We start from the raw sequence: 15624 nt of genomic DNA on the forward strand, positions 1-15624 counted from the left end.
TCCACAGGCCCCCACTGCCCTGGTTTGTTTTAGAAGGAGTCTGAGGCCCAGAGAGGGAGACTGACTTGCACGTGGTCACACAGCGAGTCCTTGGCCAAGCTGGGAACAGGACGTCCAGAGCCAGGCTAGGGGCTGTCGACTCCGCGGGGCTGGGGTGATAAGGCTTCTGGGTTGAAGGCTGGGCCTCCTTAGGAGCCTGAGGGCAGGATCTGGGCAGAGCCCTGCCAGGGCCCCTCCCTCAGCAGCAGCTCTACTCCAGACTGCTCCCCAGAGCACAGCTTGGGCAGTCTTGCTCCCAGTTTAGGGCCCATCATCTGGTGTCCATGGGGCACCACTGGCCCCAGGCCAAGGCCAGCATCCACCAGATGCTTGGCAGAAGCAGGTCAGGCGAGGTCTGACATGGTGGATAGCACGCTCAGAACTGGGCCTGCACCCAGGCTTGACTTCTGTCCCCCCACCTCCTGGCTGTGTGCCTCTAGGAAAGTCGGGAACCTCTCTGTGACTCTAACAGGGGTACTACTGCGGGCTTCTGAGGCTGCCCGGGAGGCAGCGGGTGTGCCAGGCCAGACCCCTCCGCTCTCTGCTCAGCAAGGCCTAGCAAAGGCCCGTAGCAGCCGTTCCCCCCTCACAGGGGGACCCTGGAGCTGCCCCAGGGAGGTGGCCTCAACCTCCCTTATCACGGTCCCTTAGGGGAAGTTTCCCCATGGCAAGTCTGCGCTAAAACCCACGGCCAGGATGCTGCCCTCGACTACTGCCCCGTGCGACCTCTCCCCCAAATGAGCCCACATTGGGGAGCTTGTGTGGAACACAGATCCCAGCGTCTCACCCCCGGACCTGATTTAGTAGCTATGAGATGGAGCCAAGGAATCTGTATCCTTAAAACTCAAGGCATGGTCAGGTCTGACCACTACTGATCTATGTGTGGTTCTCAAACTTTCTCTCTCTCTCTTTTTTCTTTCTTGCTCACTTTTTTGTCTGGCATGGGATCCTTCAAATGGACATAGAGGTCCAATGTGCAACACATAAGAGCAGAGCTTCTTCTGGCTGAAGGTAGGACTGGAGCCTTGCCTGCTAGTTCTTTCACCAGCTACGGCAACCTCTTGAGGGGCCTCTGAGGAACCCCCAAGTGTTCCATGGAACACAGTTTGAAAACTACTACTCATTGCAATTTCTTCCTCTGCTGGGTAGAAAAACTGAGCCCCGAAGAGCTAGCCTGCACAGGGCTTGGCTAGTGAGGCTTTCTCAAGTTCTCTGAAGCTATTGATCAGTTGCCCCCGGGGCGAGAGCTTGGTCAGAGACTGCGGAGCATGATTACTGAGAACACGGACTCTGGAGCCAGATGGCTGGAGTTGAAACCCAGTTCTGCCTCTTCCTAGCTGTGTGACTTTGGGCAACAACTTCACCTCTCTGTGCCTCCGTTTGTTCATCTATAAAATGGAGGTACTGACAGTATTTATCTTGGACGGCTGTTGGAAGGATGATATGAGTGAGTATCTGCAAAGAGTTGGAGGCAGGCCTCATTGCGAGGCCAGGCTGGCCCTGGGTTTTGACATCTGTCTCCATATACATATACCTCCCTGGGGTGACCTGGGGGCTTTCACCTCAAGAACCCAGGCTTAGGCAGCCTAATTGCTTCCCAGGGTCTAAATTTCTCTGTATTAGCCACAGCACAGAGTATGTTTCTACTTGGAATCTAGAACGAATTTTGTCATGGCTGATGGATTCTGGGGGCACACATGTCAAAGCCTCCCGGTTCCGAGGCAGAGAAGCCCGGAGTCCCTCACAGAGCCACACTGGAACGGAATCTGGACTCTGAGGAGTGGGCACACAGCTGGAGTGATGTCAGGATCACACAGCCTGAGGCCCGGATTTTACCCGTGGGGGACCTGTTTGGATCGAGTCACCTTTGGGCTCAGGATGTGTATCAAGCTGCTTGCACATGTTTTTCCTGTCTCTGATTTGAACTTAAATCCACTCAAATCATGGGAACACAAGCCATGCGGCCAGTCCTTTCCAGGCTGCAAAACACAGTCAGCTCTCACTTCTGAGCCTGTGAGGAGGCGAGCGTTATGACACCCACATCATAGATGAGAGGACGCGGAGGCTCACGGTTAAACAAATTGCTAGAAATCAGATGCAGGACCAGAGCTGGAGTGTTTATCCAGGCCTGGCCTGGCCCCACTGGTGGGCTGCAAGGGTCCTCCAGGTGGAGCATGGCATGCAATTTCATAGAGTCTCTTGTTTGGGTGCAATTAACTGCCATTTCCTGGTAATCCATTAAGAGAAAAATCAGACAAAACCTGAAACTCAGTTAATACCGGCCAGCAATCAGCTAGTGTTTCCCGGGGACTCAGATTGAGAAGCACGGCTTCTGCGCGTAGCCTGACCATGTCACAGGGCTCCCCCGGGGAACGAGCTGGGGACTGGGAAGTCCTGCCATTTTCGGGAAGAAGAGGGCAAGGCTTTCAGCGGTCACTTCTTAAAGACCAATCCTCTTGGGATGATTTTCTCATGGATTGTTTGTTGGGGATGGTGGGCCTAGCCCTCAGAGCGCAGCGTGGCACATTTGCGTATTTTTCAGTAACTGGGCTTTAAAAGACCATGTAGTCGTGGTTCAGGTATGAACTTCTCATACCCTCGCTGCCAGCAAGACTTACTGGAGAGTGACCCCTCACTGGTGATGTACTTACTATTCTAACACACACCCAAGACCAAGCTCCTAAGTTATTTTTATGTTTATAGGGCATTCTTTTAGAATATAAAATTACGAATCCTTTTATAAGATAAGGTTAATGACATGTATTCCCTCTTGATTCTTTATGACCACCAAGTTCTTTTAGTTCTTTTTCCACTCGAAAATGGGAACAGGTGGGAGGTGGGGGATGATGGCAGCTTTGGCCCCACCTAGTGGGGTTTGAACTGAAAAAACTTAAGAGCCATTTGTTCAGAGCAGATGGGCTGGGTGGGGGACGGGGCGGGGGGGGGGTGTTTGTGAGGCTGGTTCTGTGAAAATGCAGGTTTTGGGCGAGAGGTCCCGTGGATATTTTACAACGCAAGTTGGTGAGCTGGCTGGTGACCTCCTATGTTACAGCCCCACCGCACTGTGAGTCCCCACCGGGCACTGGTGTGGGGCGGCTCCCGGGTCCCTGGACGGGACCCCCACTTCCTGTCGGGGGCAGAGCTGACCCCGAGAACCCAGCAGCTCTGGTGCAGGGAGGGGCCCCACAGCAGGGCAAGAAGAGGCAAACCTCTGCCCCAAACGGCTAGTGCAGGCCAGCAGCTCGTTTCTACTCTGCCCTCCCCAGTCCTCCCTGGGGGTGGGTTTCCTGGGCCAGCAGATAAAAGGCTGACAGAATTGATGGAATAGATGCAGTCACACCAGCAAGGAAGCGCTAGGCTGTGCCGGAGGCTAAGGGTGGCTGAGGCGTAAACCTGGCCCTGCTGAGGCTTCCATGACGTCCCCTGCCCGGGGCCACCCCCTCACTGCCCAGATGGTGGTCAGGGCACTACGGGCTCCCTAGGTTTGAAGTCCAGCTCTACTGTTTACTAGCTTCTTGACCCTGGATGATTTACTTAACCTGAGTTTTCTCACCAAAAATACAGGTTGTTGGAGGGTTAACTGAGTTAATGCATGTAAAGTGCTCAGCACGGACTGTGGCCCCTGGTAAGTGCTTAATAAAGGTTAGATATTATTATTGTTATTATGTTCCTAGGTTCCATCTGTTGGAGCCTGCCAGCACGGGTGGGAGAGCACGCAGAAGGCCCACTGAGTACAGCCGTGCGGGTTGCGCACTGTACAACTCAGGGCACCATTTACACAGTAGTGCCTTCTGCAGTAGTGTAGTGCGCAACCCGTGGGTCTGTACACCGGCCCCTGGGCATCCCTACTTCAATGTCTAATAGGTACCACTTGAAGTTGGGCCATCTAGGGCAAGGTCTCAAAGAAGATAAAGGAGGCAGTATGATTTTTGAGTAGAGCTATGAAGATTTGAATAGGTATGGCCCAGTCCTTGAAAAGGTTACAGGACTGTAGGAGCAACAGTTAGGATCTTGGCCAAGTCACTGGGCTCTGGGCCGAAGTGTTCTCCATCTGTCCAGTGGGGGTGGGGTGGTTGGGCTAGTTTCAGGTTGGCAAATGGGCTTTCTCCTTGTATACCAACTCTGACGGATTGAGTGGCTGTCTGAGGCTTTGTAAAGTGAAGACATCAGAGGCCACTTTGGGCTGGGTAGGAAGGGCTCTTCAATCGATCGGTGATGTCTGCATGAGGCCAGGTAGAGGGAAGCAATGGTATGTGTGCTTGGGCCATTTGCCAGCCTCAGATTAGCCCCGTGGTTCTCAATGCTGGCTACACCTTAGAGTCACCAGAGAAGGTTTAGCTACGCTCTGATTCAGGGCTATAGCCTGGCCTTGGTAACTGTTTTCAAAAGCTCTGCAGGTGATTCTAACATGTGGCTGGGTTGAGAACTGTAGGAGTAGATGTCCCTAAGTTTCCTTGCAGTCCTGAGCTCTACAACTCCTTGGCACGGTCTATAGGTCACGGAGCTTTGAGCTTTCTTCCAGCAGAAACGATGGGGGGGTTTAAAGGCCAGTCTTCCATCAGTTTTATTGCCGGAGAGGATTTGTCTTTAAGTTGGGAGGCAGAGGTGGAGGGTGCTGGCCACGATCAGGGTTTGGGGTAGGCAGGGTGACCTCTTCTTGGGTCACAAGTGGAGTTTCACTGGGGGGAGGCCCAGGCTTTGCATCTGGGGGATCTCATGGGACTCGAAAAAGCCTGGCCCACACAAACTTTATCAGGAAAGCCCTGTGGCTCCCTCGATTTCTTTCTTAAGCTCCTCTCTGTCCCCAGGGAAGGTGGGATGTTGGGACGATGCAGAGGCCCAGTGAGGTCTGCAGGAAGTAACATGCCCCAAACTCACAGGCGCACTTTCTGGGCCTTTGGAAGGAGTGCCGGGGGGAGGGGGAGAGGGAAGCAGATGAAAGCTGACTGGGGCTGCTGAGCTGGACAACGCAGGGCCAGGGAGCCAGGCTCGGAGGTGGTGCATTAGGACCACAGGCAGCCCTGGATGCGGACAGCTCCTCCAAATTACAGTCGGGGCGGCCAAGATGAGAGGTTTCTGGGAGGCCACCCTGGCCTCAGCCCCGCCATGGGCCCAGAATTCAGCCAGCTTTCTCAGCCCCTCCGGACCCAGCCCTGGAATTCCAAGGAGCAGGTCATGCACGGGCTTTGCCTCCCACCCGGAGCAAGATAGAAGCAATCAAATAACATAGAATTCAATAATATTTTAAAATAAGCTTTATTTAGATTTTTTTTTTATATTTTATATTTGCATCCATGCCTTCGAGAAACCTTTCCCATGGGAAAAGTTATTTTCATCTAATTTACCCATTACTCATTCGCTATTTGACGTAGTTCTCTTAAATAAATCATCCTTAGTAACTCTTAGATTTATCTCCTAATTTACAAAAACTGAAATGAAAAGGAACTACTAAATCATTACCAGGAGTGGTTGCAATCTTACTTTCTCATAAGTAAAGGGCAAACAATAAAAACCAAAAGAAAAAAAAAAATTCATGGGGGAGAAAAGTATTTTCTAAAATCTCTCTCTGTAGAGAAAGATGCCAGGTCTGGCCACTCTCCCTCACCGCCAGGCTCGGTTGAACAGCTTAGCCCAAGGAGGCCAGAAAGATCCTTATTAGGCAGGGTACCCTGCCTTCTCCTGCCCAACCACCCCACCAAGTCAGAAGGAAAGGGAACAGCCTACTGGTGTTTTTTTGTTTGTTTTAGAGACTTTGGACAAAATACCCTATCCTTCTGATAGAGACTCTCCAGCACTTTCAAATCTCCTGTCTTATTAAGAGCTGAAAAATGTTACTGTTAGCAGAAAGCGCAACTACTATTGTGCAGAGCGTGGGTGAACTGAGCTGTGTTAGTAGTTAAGGTGGAGTGGGGGGCGGGGTGGAATTCACAGGTCAAAAGAAAAGGGAAAGCTAGTTTTAGGCCTTAGGAGGCTCTGGCTTAGAAGCTCACGTGATCTCCATCACCCGGCGTTACAATGCACATGGTTCCTTTGCTGGTGAAGCCTCACTGGGGCCCACACTGCTCCCCAAATAGGCAGACAGATGTTCCTGCCAGCCTGTCACTCCTAGGGTGAGCAGGCTCAGGCTGTTGTGACAAGGGGGAGGACAGGGCCCGAGGGATCCCGAGAGATTCTGGTGCTGGACACTGTCCCCAACAGCCCTCCCCTTGAGATGGGCACCTCCCCCAGTGACACCTGCCTGGCCAACATGCAGAATAACCAAGGATGAGACAGACACGGCTGCAGGAAGAACCTATGCCTCTCGAGGACCCTCATGGCACCGACTCAGGCCGAGGGTCCCTGTGGCTATACCCTGTGGTCATGTGATTGGCTGTCTCACTCTGTGCTCAACCTCCCTCAAAAGACAGACCCAAGAGAAGGTGACCCTCCGCTCACTGAGGTCAGTGTTCCTTATTTAAGATAAATAAATAGATATATAAAGGCCTGGAGAGGAGCTATGGGGAGGGGGGAGAGAAAGGTGGAGTGCACTTCCATGCAGGGGCGGAAAAATGGGGGAGAGAGAGGGAAGAACGGAAAAAAGCAAGCTTTGAAATCCAATGGTCCCTGGGTTCTGGCCACCCCTAAAGTCTACCTTGCACAGTTTGGCAGCAGCATGATAACAGAACAGACAAGTCAACAGAAACACCCGCGTCCCGCCCACCCCATGGAAAAATATACATCCAATATTTATGTAATAATTTAGATAGAATAAGTCTTCTGCGTTTGTGCAAATAAATTAAACGGAACAATTTTCTTTTTTTTCTTTTTTCCCATAAAGAAAGAAATGGCAACGCAATTTAAAAACTGGCAGGCCTTTAAAAAGAGCCCGTTTGACCTCTGGCGCCCGAGCCAAGGCAAGGCCCATCCTGGCCGGGCTCGCGGGTCTTGGCGGGGAGCGGACCTTACCCTGACCACGTGGGCAGCTTGCGCTTAAAGTGACTCGGGCGCCCCGGGGGGTGGGGGCCAGGGTCTGGTCCCGTGCGTTCACACCGGGGGATGGGGGGCGGCGGGGGGGGGGGGAACATCAAAAAACAGACCACATCCTTGGGCAGACGGGCTCCAGAAGTAGCAGTTTGGACAAGGGACATTTACAAGCACGGAGTGCACAATAATTTTGTTATTTACAAATACACAGCAGTCCTTCAAGTTTTCAAGTTTCATAAAAAGGAGGAGGGGAGGGGAAAGGGGGAGGTGGGAAAAAAAAAACCCAACGAACCGAACAAAAAGAAAAAAAAAAAAGACACGGAAAAGAAACAAAAACAGAAACAAACCCAGATTAACAACACAACTGTATCGCTCTGAGGACGACAGAGAGTTGACAGAGTCACACACGGTTGGAGTATGTACATCAATTACAGAGGCGGCGCCGCAGGGGGCGGGGCCCGCGCTCGGCCACGCCCAGCACCCACGTGCGCGGGAGCTCGCGCGCGCGCACACGCCCCGCCACGCACGCCCCGCCGCGCCCCCGCACCCCCCGCCCCGCGCTCGCACGCACGTCCACACGCACAGACACGCCTGCGCGCGGCAGGCGAAGGGAGGCGGGTATCACCAGTCCGCGTCCTCCTCTATGTAATAATCAGGGGCGGTACCATCAAAGAGGCCGGGGTCGAGGGACTTCCGCTGCTTCCCTCTGGCGAAGACGCGCGAGATGGAGCCGAATCCCATCTTCTCTTTCTTCTTTTTCCGTTTTTGGTCTTCAAGATCCTCTAGTGACTGAGGAGTCGGGCCGGGCGGCGGGGGTGGAGGGAGAAGAACAAAGCCACCTGAGCTGGGTGCAGGGGACGCGGGACGGTGGAGGGGACGCGGGACGGTGGAAGGGACAGGGACAGCCGGTGGGTGACGGAGCGGGGCCAGGGTCTGCCTCCCCCACCCCTCGTTCGCGGAGCCGACTTGGGCCCGTTGTGGAAGCTCTCCGGGACAACAGTGGGACCCATGCAAGGCAGTCGTGAGGGTGTCAGCGGGGACGACCACGCTCACAGCAGTGCCTGGGCATCATAACCCTGCAGTAACCCCCAGCTGCTGCTGCTGTACTTGCCACTGTCCCTTAAATTCAGCTTGCCCACAACCCTGCGGTGCTTCCCGAGGGCCCGCAGGAGCGCCTCTGCGCACCGGGCTCTGGCTCGGTCCCTTGTCTGCGGGGACCCTGCAGCAAGGGTACAAATTTCCTGTGGAAAAGTCCCTGTGGGAAAAAGGGGACCCCAGGGGAGCCCGGAAAATGAGGAAGGAGAACCCTGAGCTTTGTGCCGTCCAAGAGCAAGGACCCCAGACCTTAAGGCCCTGGATAAGAGGCAGGACCGGTCACGGTAGAGCAGGGGAGGGGGGGCGGCTAGGGCCTGGGTTCTAGTCCTAATTATGTCACTACCCCTGGACTCTTGGAGCTCCTCCGGCCTCTCTGAGGAGACAACAGTGAGGATGGGTATAGGCTCCTTTCTAGGTAACTGAGGGCCTGAGGGTGGTGTCTACAGGGGGGCTTTACCATCAAAGACGCGGGGTAGTGTTCTCCATCCAAAAGGTGGAGGTCAGACTAATCATTCCCAAAACACATCAGAATTACCCGAATTCCAGGCCCCACCCCATACCTGGTGGATCAGAATCAGGGTTAAAGGCCCAGGAATCTGCATTTGAAAGGTCTTTCCTGGTGGACCCTGATGCAGATGAGCAGTACCTAGACCAGCATCTGGGAACCCCAGGACTAGACCGCTGATCTCAGAGACCCCCTTCTGACTCTCAATTCCTGTTTTCCTCCCTGTGGTCCCTCCTCACTCTGATGACAGGGTACTGAAATGTTAAAAATGAATAAAGAACAGTTTCCTGCAGCAAGGGGCCCAAAGAGCCTATGGCCTGGGTCATCAGCCTTTGGCTGCCAGAAGATACTCACCAGGGCAGTAGGATGGAAGATGTGTGATGCACTTAATAGGTCCACAGATTGGAAAGACGACAGGGAAGGGCAAACCAGGTACTGAGCCTGGCTCAGGCACCAAACCATGACTGACTGAGGGAGTGGCTAAACTCCTCTCTGCCTTGGGTGTCCCAAGTATGGAAGTGGGGATGCTGAGAGCCCAGGGGAACAAGGGGCAGGGGGAGTCATAGTCACAATGGGATGATGGGAGGGCCCAAGTGGCCAGGGAAGGACACCTACCTGTACAATGGGGTTGTGCAGGTTCTTCTGTACTGGGCCGGGACTGTCGCCCTGTAGCCAAAAAAGAGGGGGGAAATGAAACAGCAGGGACACACAACACATGGGAGCAGAAGTGGCCCATGGAGAGTGGGGTCTTCCATGGAAGGAAGCCATCTCTTAGGAACCACCTTACCTCTGTACTGGGGAACCCACCCCCCGCCCCTGAAGCAAACACTCCCAGATGGCTCAACAATGGCACCTGGGGTTTGAGATGCTGCCTGGACCAGGGGTCCTGGGGTGCTCTCCTGCCTGCTCAGACCTCTTGACCCCCAACACCCTCTGACCAACAAATCAGTCACTTGAAGGCTTCTAAGATCCTGTCCCAAGTGGTCCATCAAGTTGGAACTGGAGATTGGTTATACTTGGTGTTGCTCATAAAGAAATACAATTTTAAAGAAAAAAAGCACAAAAATAAAGAATTTCAGGACAGGAAGACTCGGGAGACTAGGTAGCTTCTAATTTCCCCCACAAACAATTCAATGCATCTCTTATTTTGTGGAGGGGTAGGCAGGCCTCATGGGCCTGATTTACAGATAGAGAGAGGCTCCAGGCAATCCAGTGTGATGGAACTAATAATCAGTAGAGCTACAACTCCAATTTGGGACTGTTTCTTCCCGGTCCAGTGCTCCTTTCGGTGGGCATGCAAAGGTGGGTGTGCAAAAGCCTTCACTACATCCTAGAATCTGGCTGCACTGCCTGGGGGGGCAAACAGATCATTGGGATCACAAGTCATTACAAGGGAGGCCCCTGATGGTTGTGTCCAGAATTGCAGGCAAAAAAGCCATGAAAAAAAGTATGTCACTTGGGCCCAAGTCCCTCCATCTTCTCCAACTTCCCTACACTTAGTCCCGACCTCTGCTCTAAATTAATGGCCAGAGAATAAGATGGACAGGTCCTTAGTCCAGGCTGGGCTGTTCTGACCTGCTGTGCCAGGTCAAAGGCCTGAGAACAGAGGGTTACCTTCTGCTTTTTCCAGGCTCTTCTTGGCTTACCTGTGTGCCCATCTGTTGAAATGGGGGATGAAGGTGGCTGAGGGAGGGCAAGGATGGAACAAATGGTAGTTTAGTCTTTAGTCCCATCCCAAGGTTTGCAAACAGAACCCATCTGGCAGGCAGCTAAGACAGGTCTACTCTGGGCAGGGCCATCTTTGCCAAATTCATGGGGAAGAGAATGAGGCCAGGGCCCAGTGGAATGGCTGTCTGCAGACAACAGGCTTATGAAAGCACCCAGGTCATGGCAGCAGGGCCCTGTGTAAGGTGATCTTGGAAATAAACAGGCTGTACCTGCCACCTGAAGCAGCTGAAATGTGTCAAGGCCAAGTCGGGCAAGAGGCTAGGCCAAATGCAATTCAAGAGGCCTTTAGAGAACCTTTCTGCAGAATGGACTTTCCAGCAGTATTTTGGCTCTCCGAGCCCCCTCGGGCCCACCATGAGAAAAGAAAATCTGGCCCCTGGGAAGGTCTTCTCATTTGGGGTGTGCGTGGCTCCTCTAGGTCTCTAGCCCGTGCTCTCTAACAAGGAGGGCATTGTTGGCTGTAGATTCAGCTCAACAGTGGGCCCTGAGAACCAGAGGACAGCTGTCAGAGGCCCTCCAGTGGCCCCCTTCCTCGCCCTGGTTCTGTCATTCAAGACAGCCTCTGTCACAGGGGTTCTGTCCTGAGCACTGGTGAAGAACAAACTGCTTTAAGGAAGTTGAAAAAGAATCCCAGCCTTGAGTGGGTTTCAGGCCTGGAGCGGCCTTCTCCGCATCCCGACTGGGCGGGATAAGGCCCTGGGCCAGTGATCCCTGTTGCAACTAATTTTAAGTTCAGTCTTTAATACTTTTATTAGTAGTCTTTAGCTACTTCTCATGGTTGTTGTAGACGGGAAAAAACGTTTCCCTTATGGTTATTCACATATAGAAAAGTTACTGATTATTATACATTGATTTTCAACCAGTACCGTTCATGTTCTTGGTCATTATTGGTTCTAATAGTTTTACAGGTTATTCTCTTGAGTTTCCAGGTAGATAATCATATCATCGGCACGTAAGAGTTATTTTGTCTTTCTTTCCCACTATATTCACCTCATTTCTTTTATATTATCAATCGTGCTGGTTAATACAACATTAGCTGAGTTTTTGAGAAAGCTTTCTCATGCACTCGAAGACCTAACTCCATGGTGTCTCGGTCTTCATGGCAGGGGAACCCTCCATATTATCAGCTGTGGGACAGAACAAAACCATACAGTGGCCTCCACAGCCCGCTCCCCAGTGTTTCTTGTTGGAGCCTCAACACGGCGTCCTCCTGTCCTCAGGCGCTTGACCCACCTTCGTGCCCTCACTCCTTGGGAGCCCGACTGGCGGCTCCGCCAGTCACCAAGAGTTAGGTGGCTAGGGACCTGCACCTCTTGGTAGCTGGCGCCCAGCATGCCATCAAAAAGTGTTTGATTAAATAAGCAAAGCGAAAAAACAGAACAAATTCACGGGACGCCTCTCTAGAGGAAATATTTGCCCAAACTCCTGGAAAATGAAAAAAAAAAAAAATCTGGCTCATTCCTGGAAGAAGGACTGAGAGCTGGGTCTACGGGGAAATGAAGTACTGGTAAGGCCCTGGGCTCTGGAAGGTCACAGCTGGGAGGAGAAGCCCACGGTCCCAGACGCAGGGACCCCGCCAGAGGTAGTCCCGAGCTGCGCAGACCCTGAGCCGACCCAGGCCTGCCTTCCTCTGGGTTTTTCTTGCCCTCCCGGACACAAGGAGCAAACAGGCCTCCTTTCTTTCTCGCCCCACATCCATCTCTTCTTGCAAAAAGAACAGACCAGGAAATGCCTTCGCCAGAGTGCTCCCTGGGTGGACGAGAGGAAACAGCGGGTAGGTCTTCACCCCTCCACCCCGCCCCCCTGCGGTTTCCAGGAGGGGCCCCTGGCCCCGGCCCTGCTGCTGCTGGCCTTACGTTGCAGAGGGAGTGTGTCCGGTGTCGAGGGGAGTTGATGTCGCTGGGCGTGGACGACCGGTCTCCTTCGGCGGCAGACGCGTCGGAGATGACAGAGGGCTGCCGGGAGTGGCAGGGGCTCACCCTGACCGCTGGAAAGCAGGGACAGCTGGTAAGTGAGGGGTGGCAAGAACGTCCCCGCCTCGCTGACCTGCAGCCAGGCCACCCTACACCCCCATTATCCAGATGAGAATGCTGAGACACAGAGAAGGGACTGCCTAGCCCTCTGCCCCTCCGTTCCACAGACCCACACGTCTCCAGAGAGCAGCTGCTGGGAAGGACTGCCCCTGGCCTCTGGATCCAATCAGGCCCTCTCCTAACCACAGCAAAGGAGAAGAGGCAGGAGTTTCCAGGGACCCTGGTGACTGTCCTCACAAGGCTCCTACCACCTGGACGTTCCCTGGATCCGGAACAATCCTAACTGCCAGTCAACACCAACTTCCTTAGTGAGAAGCCTGGAGGCCACGGCCAGATCTCCTCTTTCCCTCACACCCCCCACCCAGTCATCCTCAGCGCAACCCTCCAAATCCATCCACTTCTCTCCAACCCCAAACACAACCCCAAGTCCATCCACTTCTCTCCAACCCCAACACTACCCCCAAATCTGTCCACTTCTAACCCCAAACACAATCCCCAAATCCATCCACTTCTCTCCAACCCCAAACACAACCCCAAGTCCATCCACTTCTCTCCAACCCCAACACTACCCCCAAATCTGTCCACTTGTCTCCAACCCCACTGCCACTACCCGAGCCAAAGCCACTGCTGTCTCTTGCCTGGAAGACCATGCAGCCTCCCAGCAGGCCTCCCTGACTCCGTTCCTCACACTGCAGCAAAGCCAGGCATTTGCTCATGCTGGGGGTAAAAACCCCCAAGGCCCAAAGGGACATGGCTCTGCCCACCCTACCAGCCTCGGCTCATGGTCACACCAGCTTTCTGACAGTGCCCGACGTGGGCCATCTCCTCCCGGCCTTTGCGGGTCCTGCTGCTCATCAGGTACATTCTCATCATCCAGGTCTCTCAGCCCGGCCTGAGAGAGGCCTCCCCCGGTTATCAGCTCTCCCCACACTTTTCCCCGCCAAAGACTGTCTTCTGTTGATTTCCCTCCCTGTGCTAACTACCGTCTATCACCATTCTGTCTGTCAGCCCAGTTACACCGGGTTGTCTGTCTTCTCGCCCACAATGTCTGCTCCATGAGGGCAGGCCCGCTGGCTGTCTTATCCATGGTGACCTCTAGAGCTCACGGTGCCCGGCATGGAGCACGTGCTCCATCCGTAGTGGTGGAATGGACGGCTGAGCTCAGAAGGCACAGTCCTGAAGAGCCCCCAGGCCCCCCACCAGATTGCCCTCCTGGCTGCAGGTGCCGGCTGGAGGAAGCACTTAATGCTCAGCAAGGCTGCCTCGGGACCTACTGTACGCAGGCAGCACGTGACGGGGGGGGGGGCTGTAGTAATCGGCCATAGGGTTGAACGCCGCGGTTGGGGGGGGGCGCGGGAGAGGGATGGGCAATGAATGGGCTGCGCAGTCAGGGACTGGGGTTCCCAGCGAGGTGAGGGCAGCACCTGCACGTGGCACACAAAGGCAGCCACTCACGTGTGGCACGGCCAGTGGGTGCGGAAGCTGCCCGGAGGCTGCACCCCGCCCCCTGCCAGTGCCGGGAGCGAACCCGTGTTCCGTGGCCCTCCCACACATCCCGTGACCGCGTGGCGCTGTGAATCAAGGCGCTCTGCTGCCCCCCTGCCCCCGCCACGGATCCCGAGAGCCAGGCTGGAGAATCCGTGCCGCACTCCCTAGACACAGTCACTGGTCCGGGCTGGGCATGTGACCCAGCCTAGCCAATCAGCGTCCTTCTTCGGCATTTACTCTCAACAGAGAAAGAGAGAGTTTTTCTTTCTCCCGACTTTTGCGCTTTAAGACCTTAAAAGCCTGAACTTACTGGAGACCGTTTTGCTGCTCTGTGGAAAGAGATGGCCTGAAGAGGAGGCCAAAGGGAGGCAGGCGGGGCCGAGACAGAGGTGGGCACACCCCGATACTGTCCGGCCCTCGAGATACAGCTGTGCCTGAAGTCCATCTCTGGGACTGCTCAGTTACACGAGCCTGTGGTCTCTGCCCCACAACCCCCCTAAGCAGCCACAGTGGGAAGAGAGGGGCTGCTTGCCCCCACTGGGGAGGTCAGCGGCTCCTAAGAAGCCCCCGCAGCCAGGGCGGGGCCAGGCTGCGGGCAGGACTCACCTTGCCGGTCTGCAGGGTGGGGGGGGTGTGAGTGGTAGAGAGTCTGCTGGCTCTGCCGGATGGCCGCGGTCAGCGGGAGGTCGGCCTGCACCACCCACTCCTGGTTGCCGTTGAGCACCGTCTCCCCCGGCATGGCGAGTGAATGCCGCTTGGGGACGTCCTTGGTCAGCGTAGCTAAGGACTGCTTGGCCTGGAGAGAGGGCCGGGAGACAGAAAAAGACAATGGGATCGAGGCGACCTCTTGGCCTGTTGCTTGGCCAGGACCCACCATGGTGAGAGAGCCGGGAATCCAACCTTGGTACCAGGCGATCTCTGGCTCTACATCGCATTGCACACTCACTTTGGGGTTACCCCTTAGTTCCTGCTAACACAAAGTGAGACCAGGGTTACAAGAGAAAGGGGGGGTGTCCAAGGACATACTTATCACCCATTCTTTCTGGTTCTCCAAGGACCAGCTGGGATTTGAATCAGAGTGGAGGAAAAGTCACTGCCTTCCTGAGCCTCAGCTTCCCCACCTGTAAAATGAAAACCCCAGAGCAAGCAATCTTTAGGGTTCCCTCTAGCTTGGACACCCCAAGTCTATGAAATGACTCCCCCTCCATGGCAGAAGGAGGCTGAGTTGGAAGGTAATCAGTCCCATCCCCCAAGCCAGGTAATCTCCCTTCCAGTTTAGAAAAACCATCATGTGCTCAGTGCAACAGCCCTGGGTCTCAAGTAGGGAGTGGAAGATTATCTGTGCTTGACGGAGGAGAAACCGAAGCTTAGAGAAGTGACTTCTTCAAGAATGCACAGCAAGCACAACATTCAAGGGGGTCCCAAGCCTGGGAGTCTGGCCATGAGCCCCGTGGTTTCTACAGCACCCACACTCCTCTGGGGCAATGAAATCACCAGCCCAAGTAATGCAGACTCTGAATCCATGAAGCAGAGACTGGGGTGTGCCTGGTCACCACGGAATCCACAGGCCCTGGCTTGGAGCTGGGCACATGCAGCGATCAATAAAAATCCTCGGAATTAACGGAAGCAGGCTCTGCTATGTCCAGGCTGACAGCTCAGGGAATCTGCTCTGTTAACTTACCCCCAAAGCAAGGGAACAATCCTGCTGAAGGAAGGGGCTAGGCTGGGGGTGTCGTAGGGTTGTTATAGGCTTGCAGCAACCCAGCAACACAG

At 54.3% G+C, this 15624-nt stretch overlaps 1 protein-coding gene across 4 annotated transcripts in view; it reads right to left on the reverse strand.

Moving 5' to 3' along the window:
- The window catches only part of KAZN (kazrin, periplakin interacting protein), a 1038326-nt gene that overhangs the window by 34446 nt on the left and 988256 nt on the right, over window positions 1-15624 (reverse strand). For all 4 annotated transcript variants that reach the window (XM_078073774.1, XM_078073773.1, XM_078073775.1 and 1 more), the window contains 4 exons: window positions 14458-14647; window positions 12187-12317; window positions 9218-9268; window positions 7668-7791 (listed from right to left, as the gene is read on the reverse strand). In XM_078073774.1, the coding sequence (XP_077929900.1) occupies window positions 7668-7791; window positions 9218-9268; window positions 12187-12317; window positions 14458-14647 (496 nt within the window). The remainder of the gene's footprint in view (window positions 1-7667; window positions 7792-9217; window positions 9269-12186; window positions 12318-14457; window positions 14648-15624) is intronic.

This window comes from Halichoerus grypus, chromosome 5 (genome assembly GCF_964656455.1).
Source record: "Halichoerus grypus chromosome 5, mHalGry1.hap1.1, whole genome shotgun sequence".
NCBI classification, from domain to species: Eukaryota; Metazoa; Chordata; class Mammalia; order Carnivora; family Phocidae; genus Halichoerus; species Halichoerus grypus.